This window comes from Cygnus olor, chromosome 5 (assembly GCF_009769625.2).
Source record: "Cygnus olor isolate bCygOlo1 chromosome 5, bCygOlo1.pri.v2, whole genome shotgun sequence".
NCBI lineage: Eukaryota > Metazoa > Chordata > Aves > Anseriformes > Anatidae > Cygnus > Cygnus olor.
The window spans coordinates 26,514,865-26,532,946 of NC_049173.1; the positions used below are offsets into that span (position 1 = coordinate 26,514,865).

General features: G+C 39.2%; 1 protein-coding gene across 2 annotated transcripts in view; it reads right to left on the reverse strand.

Moving 5' to 3' along the window:
- Positions 1-2,282: 2,282 nt before the first annotated feature.
- The window catches only part of LOC121071615 (protein only RNase P catalytic subunit), a 46,184-nt gene continuing 30,384 nt past the window's right edge, over positions 2,283-18,082 (reverse strand). For both annotated transcript variants that reach the window (XM_040560015.1, XM_040560016.1), the window contains exons 6-8: positions 5,255-5,403; positions 4,187-4,382; positions 2,283-2,708 (exon numbers count right to left, since the gene is read on the reverse strand). In XM_040560015.1, the coding sequence (XP_040415949.1) occupies positions 2,568-2,708; positions 4,187-4,382; positions 5,255-5,403 (486 nt within the window). In that variant the 3' untranslated portion in view covers positions 2,283-2,567. The remainder of the gene's footprint in view (positions 2,709-4,186; positions 4,383-5,254; positions 5,404-18,082) is intronic.

Sequence of the window (18,082 nt, forward strand, 5' to 3'; positions counted from 1 at the left end):
TACTATTTCAGCTCATTCTAATACTCACATATTGGGAAAAAAAATAAATAAAGGTTTGAGGTTTTCAACCAATTTCTAACATTCTCTCAAAATTTTTCATATGCAATAACTAAACCCAATTACTTATTATGGCACTTCATTTACATGGGATAACTGTAAGCCTCCCTGCCTTTTGACACGTTAGGCAGCATACTAAATTACACAACTAGTAGGATACTCTTCTGGTTGACTGGTTTTAAATAACTGGCACATTCCCCAAGGTGAACATGGTCCCAGTCAAAATGATCTGCCCAGCTCTACAACTGCAATGGCACCGTGGGCTTCAGGATAAATTCCCTGCATGGGGGAATTCATTTGTATGGGGAATAACCGCAGTGACACCCCACCTGATAATGTTTCACAGGCTCTCAAAAGCTGTCAAATGATTCAATCAACTCCTACACCAAAACACGTTCTGAAGCATGCAACTCCATGCTCCCTTTCATCCTGCCAGTGATTAACAAACTCTTTCCATCCCCTGCAGTACAAATAAAAAGGAAGAAAAGAGCACTGAAAAAGTAACTGAAAAAGCTTCGTAGCTTGACCATGAATTAAAATTGTTGCAGAACCTCCACATGATAGACAGCAACACGAAAAGCACACATACTAGCATTCAGTATTAACTACTCACACTAAGACTGTGTACTCAAGAAGTGTTATTATTTAGAAAGTATTACACTATCTCTCTAAGAACAGTTTTTGAGATCAACCCTGGGCGATTAAGGACATGTCTGGTTTCAGTCAAAAGGAAGCGCGGGATGCAGTTATTCTGGTTAGATGTTGGTATTATGTGTGTCTGTTAATGACCAGGGTGAGAGAAAATACAAACCCCAGTGAATGTGTCTCACAACATTTATAGCGTTTGCATTCAGCTGACTTAGCTCTGAATTGCTTAGGACTGCAAGACAACTAAAGCTAGCACCAAACTGGGACCGTAACAACACTCACTCAGATCAGCTTCTGCTGTCGTGGAACTACATCAGAGGGTAACCCTCACACAGAGCAATGGTCACTAATGAAGCAGTCCTGTGCAGGAGCAAACACTTGCTTTAACAATGCAGTATTTGCATTTTCAAGGAGATGTGGCAGTTGCTGGACTTGGAGAATTGTAAGGACAATCTTCTGACAAATTAGAAGTAAATCAGTTTGAGGAGCAAGAGAAGACCCAACCTCTCTGCATTCCCGGAGGACTCCAGAAAGCGGATGACCTACCAGAGCTGGCACATTCTGCCAGAACAGGGGGTTGTAATGAATGCTACCAGCAACATGATGAATTTAAAACCAAGGTTCTAGGTTAGCTTAAGAGGTACCCATCTCCTCTACATTTTCTGCACATTACTTGAAGGACATGAGTACGTGCAAAAGAAACCTGCTGCTTTACAAACGGACAGCAGGAGCAGAACAAGTGTCAGGACAGCTCCCTGTTGTGAAAAAAATAGCAGGGAACATGCTTGAATGCTAAGAGTCATGAGGGAGCTTGTCACTAACCATAGCAAAAACTCAGAACTGCAAGTAATGTGCAAAGAGATCTGCATGATTCAGCTCAGTTTCAAGCAGAGGACTTCTTAGTGTGCGAGATAAATGTGACAAAATGTGATCCTTTAGCTGAGATTAATGTGTTTCCATGTTTTGGGGGGAGAGAGGTGTGCATAAAAGTGGTAAATGGAATAAACACATTTACTACAGAAACACAAATAACAACTTAGAACACAATCACTGTAATAGATACTACTTTTCTTGCTTTGGGAGAGGTTTCATTAAAATCTCTGTACAAAATTTAATTGTTGTATTATTGAATGGCTAGTTTTTGCCAATTTTTGTTTAGAAAAAACAAGTATTTCCATAAGCAAATTATTCCAGTGATATAAAATCCTGTCAGAAGCAGCAAATTTAAGACTGAAAGAACCAGACAATATTCCACTGGTTATTTTTTCATTCTTACAGACAAAAACTTAATATATGTTGCTACAACAAATCTTTCACATTCTATATAATCAAATTAATTCTAATTAATGTGAGGAAGTATTAAAGAGCTATGAGTGCCTGATGAATAGTAAACATGCCATTTGGCCCATTTACCTCTATTTATTGGACAGTGTGCAATACTGTTGCATGGTCAGCATGCCAATTTTGAAGGCGCTCTGGAAGTCTTGCTGATTTTTTTAAAGTTCATGAATTTCAGTGTAGATGAAAAGCTTGAGCAAAAACAGGTAAATAAAAAACCAAAAACACACAACCTGAAATTCCAGGAGGGAAAAACAAGTTTTAATTCAAAATCACATTGAGGCTACAGAAATTGCCAGTAAAGATGGAAATCGTGGACCTAATTTATCCCTGCTGGACCCCCACTGACATTAACAGATTTACTTCAAGAATGATTTTGACAAAATGCAGTTAATGAATTTTCTTTAGTTACATGCCTCACACATTAATCCCGTAATTGTACTGCTGGTCTAGGTGTATTCTGTTCTCTTAGTTGGCAGCAGGGATTTAAAAAAAAAAAAAAAAAGAAATTTCAGCTTGTGCAATTACACTCTTCTGTACTTCCGATGAAGGCAGAGCCATTTTCTTGGCACTCGATACGAATATTTTTCCTCATAAGCGTCTTTATAGGGGATATGCCATGTATCCCCTGTAGTCTGTACCACACAGTCATAACTGAAAGCAGGCTGTAGGATAAAAAAGAATAAAAACTTTTTTTTAGACTTTACATGATATGCTACTAAAATACCGCTTATAGCTAGTTATAAGTTCCAACATTTTCCTTACAAATCTCCATGGATTCATCTCTTTAACAACTCTCATTTATTTCCCCACAACAAACAAATTATAAATTTTAGGATTGAAGGAAAAACTAAAACATGTTTTAGTATTTTGTGGTCTAGGGGTCATTATAAATGGTTCAAAAAATCTGTCTTTGATCTCCGCCAGATAATAATGACTTGAACATAATGCACTGAATTTGCAGAAAAGGCAAAGTTTTTCTGTTCAGTTAAATGAAATCATATGGAAATTAGCTTAGGGTGTGGAGTTTACCAGCTTGAACTGATAGAGTACATTAATGACATCCTGTGTTTGTTCTCCCACATTTCTTTGCAGAAATGATTTGCTCTGTGCCGAGGAGGATATAAGAAAAGGGGTTCTCGATAGCACTTTCAAGAGCAGCCAGTCAGACAAATATAAACTATTCTTCTGGTTTACCGTGTTACAGATATACTAACTCAGCACATGTAACCCAAATAGAGAAGATTACTGGTTTGCAATTATGGCTCTCAGAACACATTATAACTGTGTATCTATAGTCTTGGAAGTCTACAACTGCGAACGTGCGATACACAAAACCTGCATGTGAATTAAGATGTGAAAATTGTAGATGTGAAAGATGTGAAATTGTAGCCCTGCTACAACAAAAGAAAGAAACAAAATGCAGCTAAAGCTGTGTTACTCAGGTAACCCTGCATCCAGTTTTTTTGCTTCCACAGAAAGAAATGTATATGGCAGCACTGAATGAAAGGCTGTCAGTCTTACATGCTTATAAGCCTGTATCTCTGCAGTCTGATTGAAGTGATGAACATTAATTTACAGTTTTAACTTGAGCAGCAAGGAAATGAATCTGCGTATGTGCAGTATTCCTTTAAGCCAGCGATAACAACAGAGAGAGATCAGACAGCAAGAAACTGCAGGATATGGAATGGCACGTGATGAATTTTTCCCTAGAAAAATCTTAGAACAGCTGCACTCTTGTTAATATACTTTTCATGTCTCATGAGGACTTTTGTCTCCTAAACAAAAGCAGTACAGCATTCTGCTATATGATGATATTATGCTTGGTATGCTGTGATTTCAGTAGCTAAATATCAACTACAAACATGACTATTCTGGGCTCTCTTTCATGAAACTTTACAGATATGTTAGGATAATATTACAGTGAATACTGAAATGCCTGTATTTTCCAAGGGCTGCTTCTTTAACGTTAACAAGTCTGTGCCATGCCTTATGAATATAGTGAATTTTCAGTAAAAATGGAAGTTTTGAGCCAAATTCACCTCTTATATTCCAACAAAAATCTTTTTGCCTACTGAGTTTGAAATTATATATATTTAACAAACATGCTTTGTGTGCTTTCTGAACGTAGAAGAAAACTTACCAAAAATTTCATAGGATTTCCTCCTACAGAAGGAAAAAGGACTATTTGGTGTCCACGCTGCCACTTACGGAACAGATGACGTGTCAGACTGTCGGAAAGACAGGCTTTGTGATCCCGGAGGAAGTCTCTCGTAACGAACTTGCAGTGTTTGCCGGATTGAAGAGTGGCATATAACAAGAAGGCATCATCTTCAGAACTTCACAAAACAAATGGAAAAGAGAGACATCATTCACAAGGCAGTAATTGTCTGCAGGAAATGAATCAAATGCTGATCTGAGATTTATTCATCAGCATCACTGAAAATTCCCACCGCTACTCAAGGTCCATGATAAAATAAGTAACTTCTGCTTGCCACGAGGCATCAGAAGTCAGAGAATACAATAAAAATTGCATGCTACACAAAACACTCTTCCCTCTCATCACTGTCTGGTAATATAATGATATCATCTTTTGCTATAAAACTTAACAGTACAGTGATATTGTGGAACAGAACTACTAAAACTGGTAAGGGTAGCCCCAAAACTTTGTTGCAATACAAACAATAATCACCCATCAACAGCACAAATCTGTGAGTCTTTGTCACATGGGCGAATGAACTTCCAAAAAGGCCTGATGATTATTTGCAAAAATTTATTCAATATTAGCTGCTATTAAACTGAAATAGTTTTAGGGAAAAACCTCTAAAAATACATTTATAATGGGCAGGAGTTACCCCATGACTTAAGAAGGTTCTGAAGCAGAACTTTGCTTGAAACCAGTTTAGTGATGCTATCAGGTATGCTGTAAGTTCAGGCCACTGTGATCTTTGGCAGTGCTTTGAACAATTATAAATCATAGCAAACCATACTGATGTCAGCACAGTTCTAAGTGATGAAATTTTACATAATGCATCTTTTAATATGTATAGTTTTTTTGAAGCGAGTACAGCAAGGGATATGCTTTTTTTTTTACATATAAAACTGGAGATACTAGTAACAGTACTAAAACCTATAGCTATTAATACTGATTTAAAAGGCACATAAATCAGCTGTTGATCTCTGTTAAGTATAGCCTCTTTCTTCAACTTACATATTTTCAGCAAAGAAGAAGTCTGCCTTATTCTGCATCTCCTTCATAATCTCTCTTTTCCAGTTTGAAGAGTTGACCAGCATGTGTTTGCGGCCCAGCACAAGCAAGCGGGCATTGTTTTTTGCCAGGCAGTTGACAGCCTCAAATAGCTGCAGAAAACAAAAGCAAAACCAACAATTTCCTTAGCTGTAGAACAAGAATGGCAGGAAACACTTTCATATCCGCATGTCAGGTAGAGGGACTTCTCACATACCCTCGTTTCCTACAGTTCTTACCTGCAACACAAGTTAGGTAGATAAGTAACTTGAGTCCATAATAACAAAGGAAAAAAAAAAAAAAGATTGTAGGAAGCTGTTCTCAAAACACAGAAAATGCATTGCTATTTTCAGCCTTTCCAACTCTTGCAGTTTAGCAAGTCTTGCAGTTTGATATGCCTGAATTCAGTAAGAGATTTCAGAAACCCAGAGCTAGCTGAGGGACCTGAATCACTCTGGGATTCAAGTAATATTTTGCCCTGGGAATGATTCAGCAGAGAAGCCTTTGTTGGTATTGGAGAGGAGGACTGAGCCCTAACCATGCAGCCGTTCCAGCCCCACCTGTTGTCGAAATTATAGAACTACATTTGATCTGGGCTGTCCTGTGGGGAAGCAGCAAGCTACAGTAAAAGGAAATTCATGACCTCAGGAATAAGAGCTTGTGAAAGCCACATCCAGGCCAGCCTCCCACTTACGAACCAACATCCTGAGGTGACAAATTCACTGCGATGCTGGCATCTCTTCAGAGGGACTTTTCGCCTGCCTCTGAGCTGTGCCAGTTCAGCAATACATGCTGCTCTGGACGGGCATCGGGGCCACGACTGCTGCCTTGGCTTTCCTTCCCTGCTTCACCCAGAGGTGAAGGCACAGACTCTGATGTTCAGCCTGCAGACCGGTACCGCGGGTTGGTCACAAAGCAATGCCGTTTGAATACTGCCCAGAAAGAGGAAAACTCTTTCTTGAGACTGAAGCATCGTGTTTGAAGGCCAAGGACTGTATGCTCAGCCTCCAGGGAAAGGTGTTTCCTAATGTGCAACTCTGTTTGCTGCCACTATTTGTAGTGTAGTTTGTATTTGTACAATCTCCTGATTTTACTCTAATCCCTCTTCATAGCTTTTCTAGTTACTTCCCTCTTCCCTGTTATCTCTTCTCCCTGCTATACCCCCAACTATCTTTCTCTTTCTCTTGTTCTTTCCTCTCCTTTTACGATCATTACAATTATTTGTTATCATCACCCTTTGTTCCAGGATATAGAAAGATTTTTTTCTTGTAACCCTAGAGTACAACTTTACAATGCATTTGGTTTGACCTACCTGGAAGTAGCAGTGGAAGGGGTGCTCCCACTCATTTCTGTCTCAAGCTGCACATTCCCACCACTTCAGTGGCACGGGATCTAACAATGTCCCAGCTACCTGTGAGCTCACCGATCCAACAAGAGATTTTTTTATTTTTTGCAGGGCTGAGCTTGCAGCCACACAACTGAAAGACCTGATGCAAGGAGAAATGATGGGAAGACATCACTGGAGGTAGTGAGGCCAGCAAGTGTGTGAGTGCCCCTTTTGGCAGAGGACCTGCAGTCAGCTCAAACTAAGTGTGCCATGTATCTGGCAGTCAGATGGACTTTCGTCTCCTACATTTTATTAGGATATGTGGTTCTCTAGTATGAAGGGCTTCTGGGAAAAAAATGAGGTGTGGGTATAAATTAGCTACAGTTTTGCAATGGACAAACTCAAAACAGGCTTAAATCTTAATAAAGTTAACTGGACTCGCCTTAAAAAAATAGAATCTCCTGCCTGTATAACAGCATGTTGTCCCTCCTCTAGTTGCCACAAAGATTAAACTTTACTTACACAAATAAAACATAGAAGATAGAAATTGTTTTTGATTTCACAAGATACAAATAATTTTGTTCTGCACACCCCCTTGCCTGATACAACTTTACGAAGCAGCATTTTATCTCATTTTAGGCTTGGGCACTTAACAAGGGTGGTCTACAGAGAGTCACAGAACTTATGTGGGGGGTTTCCCTGAGTGTGTCTACTCCCACGCCTGGCTGCTTCTCAAGAAAGGAAAACATGAGACACACAATAATAACACTTGCTTTAGTCATAGAGGAAAATCAACATAGTACTGTTAACAAAGAAGCAGAAGTAGTGATATCTCCCTTAAAGAGTATTTTATTAATCTCGTATTTCCAAAAGTTAAAGTTATTGTTTTCTGCCACTACATAATGCATATTTGCTATAGGCAACAGCTGATATGTTGAGCTCTATGAGCAACAGCTCTGTGCTGAGGCACCCTTTGAATGTTCCCACACTAGTTAGGCAGCAAACCTCAGATGTTCAGCTGGATAATCTGTTCAAAAGGCAGTGTGTGGAAAACATTTAAAAATGTGCAGCACACACATTCCCCACGTTATTCATTTTCTCAAGAATGAGGATTACAAAATTAGTGAAAGAATGACCTTTTATAAATATCTATCTATAACAGATATTATAATAGCATATATAATAGTAATACCTATTGTTATTACTATTTACAATTATCTTTTAAATTTGGTCAGCAGAGCACATAAAAAACTCATTTTTCTCTGAAAACTAGAATTGTAAACTGCCATTTTGCAGGGAAGAGAAAATAAGCATGGTTAGGCTGACTCCTTCAATTCACATGGCTAGATGCGGCTGAGCCAGAGAAGCACCAAGAAGCTGTGAACTGCTGCTGTGCTGCACACATCACTGCCACGCCAACAAGGTACTGGAAGTACTGCTGGATTATACAAATAGCTATCACTGCACTGAGTCTTACTTTCTTTTCCTCTGACAGGGCACATCAGGGTCCATGCTTCTTTCTGAACCAGATACATTTTAATCAACTGTTTGTGGAGATCACTAGATCCTTCCCCATGAAATTCATGCTCATTAGAACCTGCAGAATAGGATCTGTTTGCTATTCCTTTCAATTATCAGCTACATTTAAATAATCACTGTGCTGTCCCAGTCTTCATTTAATGAGATCTATCTCAAGCTTCTCCTAAACATCTCACCGACAACGTAAACAATTTTGTGTTCACAGCAGGTTAGTAAACTGGACTCGGATGGACCCAGGGTGCAGCCACAAGGAAGTATGAAACTGCACACAGATCAGTGCAAGAGTGCAGACCACTGCTCACACATGTATGTTATCTCCCAATGTGGATCTTTGAAGCATTTTGCTATTAATTAATTTTTAAAGGAGAAGCATAAAATGGATGCATGTGTACAGTGTGCATGCTCTGATTCTTATTTCTGCACCCTAAGCTGTGGATCAGTGGAAGAACAGCACGCTCGTACAGCACCCTGGCTGAGTGCATACATTTATCTTTCCTTGGGACAGTCCCAGAGATAAAGGCATGCAGCTATTTCCCCACAAGTAAATGAATATTTGTTTTGTATCTGCAGCAATGTGATTTCATGGAATTTCCCCTTCACCACCACACTCCTGCCCTCATAGCGCAATGCACCTTTTTTTTTTTAATTTTCAGTTGTGCTGATACCATCTATTCGTGGGGCCATGCTGCGCTCACACTCAAGGGCAGGAACTTCTGGATCAGAGGAACCAGAGAGCACAGACCCCACAGCAACCTGCTGGGGTTCAGCCACGTTATACGATCCCACATTACAAAAGCCTAAGCTTTGCCAACGTGAAATAGAGCAACTGAAAATGCTGTAGCTGGTAATTTTATATTTTAAAAATCAGCAAGTTATACCTTGAAAGAATCACTTTTCAGGTGAAGATTAACTATTAACAGATTCTCATTGGAAGGGAATGCTTCAATACTAATTCCTGGGAAGAGTTCTGCAGCAACCCACATGCACAATTCTGCACAACTGAACAAGGATAAAACAAGGGAGTTAAGTTGAGGGGGCAGACAGTCCTTGTCACATTGCAAAACATATCCTCATTCTTTCAGCTGTACAACAGCCTTATGAAGTAAATGTATACTTGAATCTCCCTTTTACACTAGTGCATAATGTAATTTAATAATAATAAAAACAAGGAAGATGGGCGAATTACTCCACCTCGTACAAGGAACTATGAGGAGAGCAGGTATGGATTTCCTACAGCCAGTCATTCACTCTGATCGCTAGATCACCCAGCGCCACGCGTCCCTTTTCCAAAGGTTAGCTTTCTGTAACACAACCTTTCTCCTTGGACACTGCCAGTGTTTTCCCATTTGTCGGACGGGAAATCCCTAAATGCTGTGCTCAGAGGCACACCCTTTGGCCCTCAGCAAAAGGTGGTGGCTCACCTGCATACAGCTATAGCAGGAAGAAGTACTCGACCAAAAAGTTTAAATCAGTTTAAATTTGTTGTTAATAAATCATGTTAGACATTTTCTGAACATTTGGTTTTACTAGTTGCCATTTAAAAGCAGAACACACCGACAGTCTGGTATCTGCTAATAACAGCAACTAACTGCTGAGTGTTATTGCTATTTATTTTCACCTGCTGTCAGTGCTGCTTCCCACCCAGTCCTGGAGCTGTGCAAGTGCAGAGGAAACCTAAAACCACCCTGCTGACCACAGGTACAGAGCTGGCCTGAGCACACCATCAAGCAGGGCTGAGCAGGAGAGCTCTCACCAGGGTTATGCAAGGGAACACTTCCCACCATCAATACATTTATTTGACTTCGTTTGATCATTTTTAGTTCCCTTTTTACGTATTGCAGACAAAGAAGCTCAAAAAACCTGTGCACTTAAGTGCCACATGGGAGAGCGAGCCGTGCCGGGACACGGGAGGTATTCCCCCAGCATGAGCAGTTAGGCAGGGAAGGCAGGGTGCTGCCTCCCAGAAATTTAACAACCAAACAAACCTAATCTGTCACTTTTCCAGTGAGCCCAGTCATTTCGCTGAAGCAGATTCAACACCATTATCAAAGCAACAAACATAATGGAAGCTGCTTCTTATATTCCCTACATTATTACTGATGGCATAGGGTAAATTAGTCTCAAAGTCCTCAGTGTAAATTAGTCTCAAAGTCCTCTTCACTCAAATGCAGAGGCTGCATACACGTTTATTGGTTTCCTGCAGATTTCCTTCCCCTGAATAGAATAGAAGGGGGCAGCTACTTAGAAGAGAAAGCGGTAATGGATTAATAAATAACGGCCAGAAGCTCGAGCAGCCTGGTTTACTGTACTGCTCAAGACAGCCAGTAGCTAACTCTTGGGAATTATCCTCTACAATACTGAGGGTTTCTGTAGTGCTGCAGTTACAATGTTGTTGGGAATATTTGTATGCCGCGTTACAGCAGGACTGTGCAGATTGATGCAAGACACATCATCATGCAAAACTCTACCAATGACTCCACTTTACACATCATGACAGCAATCACGCAATGTTTAACATGTTTTTACCTGTCTATGTTGACTCCACGCCTAGAATTGCCACATCCTCTCTTGAGCACACACACACACATATGCCTTAACTTCCACGACTCATTAGAATTTGCAGTTCACTTTTAGGTGCCAGCTTTTGCTCTTGACTTCACAGCGAACTCTAGTAACCAAAGGCAGAGTATGGATTGAACAGGAAAACTAAAGCACGGAAGCAAATATATCCAAGTTGATTTCACATAGATTGAGGACAGTACAGCAGCCTCAGTCTGCCCACAGGAGACAATGCCAGAGGAGAGCCCAAATACAGCTCTGCTGTTTGCAGAGAAATTGGTATTCAGAGGCATCCAAGGGATGCTTCTGCAGCGAAGTGCAACCTGACAGTGTACCAAGACCCTTGGTGTTTCAGCACATGCTGGTGTTCCCGTTGACAGCAAGTGCATCCTGACTCATGTGCCTTCTTGATTCCCAAGTAGCGTGGAGAGTAAAGCAGAGTTATAAGGAGTGACCTTAAACAGGTTCAATTTAGGCACAGAAGCAATAGCATGTTTTATATTTTCCTGTATTCACGGTACCCTGGGTATTATCCCAGTAACAGAGATACCTTTAATTACTACTATACTTGACTTCAACTGAAGGTGGAACCTGCTCAAAATAATCTCTGAAACAGTCCTGAATGCAGAAGTAGTATGTTCGTAATTAAGACTCTGGTATTAAATTCTGCTGTATTATAGACTACAGGTAAATTTTCCAATTCCAAACAATCTTGAAGAGACACCTCTACAAAACAAACTTCTGTAAATTACCTTTACGTTTTGGAAAACTGTTGCAGATTTCTTCTATGCAACGTGAAGTCAGGGATAGGTCCCCATCCTTCCTAGCAGAGATGCAAGTAAAAAAAAAGGTTCTGAAATAGATATTTTCTAATATATAATCTAATTACAGCCATATCTTGCTATTATACCCAAAAGGCATGACAAGTAGTCATTGGATGAATAGCAAACCAGTATTTTCTACAAGAATTAACAGAATCAAGTGGGATGCATGCAGGGACCAAAGACATGCATATATACAAATTATACAAATCACTTTATTTGTGTGTGTGACATGAAGGATAGGGAGCCAGGTGCAGAACCATCAGCTGGAAGAAACACCAGATTTTTGGAGTCTGTTTTTTCAGAACGGATTACTGATTTGAAGATCTCCAGCCCTTCTTCTCAGACCTTACACCTCACAAATCTTTTAGTGTCACCATTCTTGAACACACTTATGTTACTCTTTTTGAATGGTGATATTTTCAAGATCATAGAATCTTAGAATCATCAAGGTTGGAAAAGACCTCCAAGATCACCCAGTCCAACCATCCCCCTACCACCAATGTCACCCACTAAACCATGTCCCTTAAACACCCCCAGGGATGGTGACTCCACCACCTCCCTGGGCAACCCGTTCCAATGCCTGACTGCTCTTTCTGAGAAGAAATGTCTTCTCATTTCCAAGCTAAACCTTCCCTGGCACAACTTGAGGCCATTCCCTCTAGTCTTATCACTGGTTACCTGTGAGAAGAGGCCGACCCCCAGCTCCCCACACCTTCCTTTCAGGTAGTTGTAGAGAGCAATAAGGTCTCCCCAAGCATCCTCTTCTCCAGACTAAACAACCCCAGTTCCCTCATGATCTTCAGATGAGTAAAGGTCAACCATGGATAAATAAAAGAGAAATGGGTAATGATAACGGTTAGCAAAGCATGTTATTAAATGAACAATGCCAAGAACTTTGAAATGATGGCTAAAGAAGTGATGTGAAGCTGGAGAACTGCTGATTTTCACAGTATTAATTTGTAAGAGAAAAACAGCTTCGTTCTTTGACTCTTACAACAATTCAAGAAATATGTGGACACAAACATTCCTTAGTTGCATAACTGAATCTTTGAAAGTTGAGTTTTGAAAGTCACTGCAGTGCCAGTTAAGTTTCTCAATCTACAAAAAAATATGTTATGCAGCAACAGGTTTAGAATTGCATGGAGACAAAGAAACAGTAATTTTTTGTTAACCTTCTACAACAGCATTTTTTTCCCAATCACTTAAAAAATATACCATTGATGTAAACATGCAAACTGACCCATTGATGTTGGCTCAGTAATTATGAAGTAGGCATAAAGATCATGAGAAAGTGTGAGTCTGAAATCCAAAGTAGCATTTTGAAAATGCAACAGCTAAAACTGGGAAATGTTCATATTCGCAAGGAAAATTTAGTAACACATTCATTTTCTGCTTTTGTCACAAGTGTAGCAACGTAAAACTTCTTTAAGACTTCAGGAATTCAGAAACACACAACCCACATCAGCAGTCACAATCAATAATCTGAAATCCCCTCCTAGGCTGTTTGACCTAAGTGATCTCAGATGCTGCACCTCCCTACCACAGCCTGCATCTTGTACCACCCAAAGCATGTTGAAAAAAGGAGAGAGCATGGGTGAGAACTACAAAACTAGGCCATCTCACATGGCTGCTGTTGTTTTGGCTCCATGGTCTCTACTTGGCTGCACGACTCTGAGGGGCAAAAAGATTAGCCACGTGGCTCCCAATACTATCTTCCCGTCTACCTGACTTCCTGACATTGTGTTTGTGGTAAAGAACATGGAGACTTCTGCTGGGAGGGAAGCAGGGGGAAGCAGAATTGCTCTCTCTATAAGCAATCAAATTCAGCTATATACACATCAGAGGTTTATTCTTATGGACAGTTACATTTTTAATATAAAATGTTAATCTGAGACAAAACTGGGCAATAAAAAGATGTAGGTATGATACAAAACATGGCTGATAAGCTTGGTTCATCTATTCTAAATGCAAACTGTTTTAGACTTCGTTTGTTCTCCCTGAAAATTACACCCTGAGGTACTTCCACAGAAAGTAAGATCAAGCACCTGTGTCACTCAAGTCTTTTCAGGAATGAAAGCATGATTTGTTGGAATGCAATTCTTTAAATATTAAGGATAAAAAGTCTCTCTTGCATATGTTAAAGCTTTAAAATATACTCTTACCCAAGAGATTAATTCTCCAGAAATAATGACAAGTTTACAAGATTCTTCCTGTCCTAGATAACTTCTTCCTCAGAGTTAAGTATCAATACCATAAATTAAATAGATATTTTTTTTCCTCAAACTGCAACTGAAAAAAAAGGAAATTCTAATGATAAAAGAATGACAGATTTTAATCACCTTGTTCTCTTCATAAGGTTTATTATGAAATCCAGAAAGTCAATTTTCACAAGTAGATCTGCTAAAACATGGCACAACACCCCTTCCAAATTTCAATAAATTCTGTTTGGCAGACTGTCTCTTAATCCTCTTCTCAAGCCATGTTACTTAGGTTATGGCTCAAGACATAAAAGAAAGAAATACATCTAGGTTACCAGTTGTTGAATGACTGAAACTAGTAATTGATGTTCTGGATCAAAACTTAAGTTCGTGCAAACCCGTAACCTCTCTCTTAAAAAACTAGTACCAAATGATTCCATTACCCTTATTGTAATCCTTTAACCTCACCTGTCTTCTCAAATTTTAATATGCATCTGATTTGTTGCATACTTCCATCTCTCCTCTTACTCATCTCCTTTCTTGCAACAAAGAAAAAATACCAAGATCTTCACAAAACTCATGGGGCATTTTACATGGATTTTTTTTAATACAGACTTCTCCTGAGAACTCACTATTTTGTATCAAAACCTGAGGATTTGCAAAGTATGAAAGATTTATCAGTATCAACCCTTGATACCCAGGAAATGAGCTAGGTGATTCTCTCCATCAGTGATTTTACAACAGTAGGAAAATAAGCATATAAAAGTTCAAAGGACACAAAGTCTTGTCTATGTGTTTCCACATCTCAGTACTATCCTTTGTTCTCATTCTTAAATTCTTCCTGCTTGTGCTGCTGTTTCCTCAACAGTACCTTCTTACTGTTCACTACACATAGTTTTATTGCACTAAGTACTGCATATACATCACCACTATTTTCATGAGCAAGTAAGTTATATAAAAATGAAAAGGTATAAGGTTTTACTTATTTTTGTATAGGCTACAGAAGTGAAACTTCATCTATCAGTGATACAGACTGTAAATGGAAAAATTGTCCCAGCTGAAGTCTCAACTTCAGGGGTCAGCCATCTTTCACTGGAAATCCAGTCTGACATTACACTGGTATTTTTGCATTTCTACTATTTCTATAGCAGTTATATACAACAAACTTATACAGAAAACTATCATTTCTCATTTTAGAAAGAATGTAAAAAGCTAGCTATTAGAAAGGAATATTTGTGAACTATATGCAGCTGTGACAGTCTTTGATCTTGACAGGTTGAGTCAGAAGCTATGTTTAAGCACTGAAAATCCAAAATGTGAGCAGGACCTCTGGGTGTTGGTGGCAATGGTGGTGGGTCGTTATGAAAATGAAAACACAAGATCAACTGATCTTTTCCACAGATAGGAAATAACTTAGTGCAGGACTGAAATCAGCTTTGTAAGATTGAAACTGACAGTTTAAAAGATACCAATGTTGTAGCTCTCACCACTGTCCCATGCAGATGTCTGAACAGCGTCACTGACCTAGTCTGATGCTGTGTTTTCCCCCTCTCCCATCTGTGGTTCAAAAAGTCCCAGACGGTACTTTTATTCTTTCAGGAAAGGTGCTGCACCAGCTGGGGAGATCAATGTTATGGCAGGCACAGGCTTGATGCTGTTTAAGACACAGTAAACCTGTGCTTCTGCAGTGACAACCTACCTTTTGATAAACTAGAGACTTACAGAAAAACTTTAAAATATAGACTATTTCTGTGCTCACAGGTAAACAGGCTTATGGTCCAGGTAGGACGGCACGATAACCAATGAAACTCATCCATAAATCAACTGCTTGCAATCAAAAAAAAAAACAGAATTAGACTACAGTATGAAGCAAATATTAATGACACAATTTTCACACAATTTTTGTTCTGTTTCTTATTCCTGCTATTTTGCAGTTGCCTGCTACAGATTACTGTTTAGAGCTAAAGAGGATACCTCCAAAAACAGTTGCTCCAATAAAAGCCATTTTCCAGTCCTTAACACAAATGAATACATTAACCAACACTACTGGTGATTTCTCTTTGAAGTCTGGTGATTTCTCTTTGAAAGATGAAAAAATTGTTTAATATGTCAAAGAACATATGAAATGTTTTTCTTCAGCAGGACAAAAATGAGCAGAAATAAACTAAAGCACAAAGTTCTAAGGTGAAGGGGCAGCAATAAGGCCCGAGCCAGGCCCACCTACCCTGCACGCATACCTAGGGACAAGGGATTTCAGCAGAGAGGGACTAAGGCAGGAATCTGCTTAATACTGGTATAAGCATAATTGGTATTTACCAGAAAACTTAGGGGGCTTTAATATTTCAGCATTATTCTTCTTGACACAGTTATTAACTCGGATTGTACAACACTGGAGACTCATGCTATTTTACTGCTAGTATCGCTGCTGCCAACATCTGGGCCTGGAGATCCTTGGCAGTGAAGGTCTGAAAGCCCCTCACAATGGCTATGATTCACAAGATCTAATTTACTTTAATGCTTTTAATATAAGTTTATTGGTAACAATCTGCAGTACTCAGTATCTAAACACTGGCCAGGTCAGTGTTTATCTTAAGTATTTTTCTTTAACTCAGGAGATAAGATAGAGTATCTGACAAACAGATAATATTGTCAGCTCTCACAAATTAATTATAGATGATATTTGGCATTTATCTGAAAGCGCCACCTCATGGGAACAAAAGGGTTATATGAAAATCTTTGTCAACTTTGTCATTTTTTGCCCTTGTAGTCAGAGAAATAAGCTTGTGAATATGCTCACCACAAAGGCTCAGATAATAGAAGCCAAATAAGAACATCCCACTCCCTGTTTCATAAAAGGATCTACCTTTTTAAGCGAATTTCATTTTGGGGACTAAGCATTATGGTTTCCAGCTGTCTGTATGTGACTACACCAGCCAGCCATTTGAGGAATTCTGCTGCATCTTTCCCTCCTTCGCCCATTTCCGTGGAAAGAACACACACACCCACAAACACCCCCTACAGCACCCAGGTCCAAACATCTGTGCTCAAGTGTAAGGGACAGCTGTAGTTTCAAAAGTGTTTTGTATACAGACAATAAGCCAAATGTATCAGGTAATTCAATGTTAAAACTGTTTCATATTAGTGGTTATGATGGCTAGGCTGGCAGAGTGATGGGGCTTGTGGAAATGAGAGTGAGTGGGGCAAGAAAAAAAATTTATATTCTTTAGCATTAGTATTTCTGAAAGCCCATTTGGGGATGCCCATTCAGTGGAAAGACAGAACTCTTTACTCTGCAAGACATGAAAATATGAAGTATGACATATGTATCACTGAGAAGTGAAGATGTCAAAACCTCCACGTCTTTTATTTTAAACCACTTCCTTTAACTGTTGAGTCTTAGGGCCAGCATGCATAAATGGATTTAGACAATCAATACAAACTATCACATGTAAACACAAATGGATTTAGATGCCAAAAGCAGTGTAGCAAAATTAACATTAGACAAGCCCAGGATGATGACTCTTAGTAAGGATCAGGGTAAATCAACATCATTAAGACTGTCTGGTTCTGCTCTGTGACTACCCTGTTGCATCTCTCTTACTGCCACTTTATTTATTTATTCAAATATGTACCAACTTAGGACTGCAGTGGAAGAAAATTCCTATCAATTGATCAATCAATCAATCAGGTAGTAGTATAGGTAATACTAGCACTTAATGAATACCCATCTTCCATTTATAGAAACATAAACTGTAATTGAATGTAGAAGCTCAAATTCCAATGAACCACAAATCTAATACGCACCATCATACTACTATTTTTTCTTCCACCACAAAGCGTAAGCAATATCTAGTTTACCCCAACATCACATAATTAGGAATAAACAAGGAGAGAAGGCATTAGCAAAGAGGATTCTTCCACACAAGTACACCACCTAAGTCAGGAATAACTCCACTGAACCAGTGGAACTGAACTGGCTTTTAACTTCTGTTAGAGAGCTTAAGCCACACAATGTGCACAACTTGCTCAAGGAGCCATGTCAACATGAATCCTGGAAAGTTCATGATTCAAAAAGATTAAAAATATCACAAACGGAAGAAATATTATTGCCAACTCACTGTTTCTTTTTATAATGACCATAAAAGTGAGCAGATAAATACACGAATGCAGGAAAATGATAAGGACAGATATAAGCATAACTAGTATTTCCTTATTTATGTTGAAGGTATATTGGTTTCATCACAAACTTGACAGACGCACGGGTCCACTTTTAACAGTCACTACAGGAAAAATTGTTCAAGGATAGGACAACATAGCAGTTGGAAATAATATAAATGATTTGGAA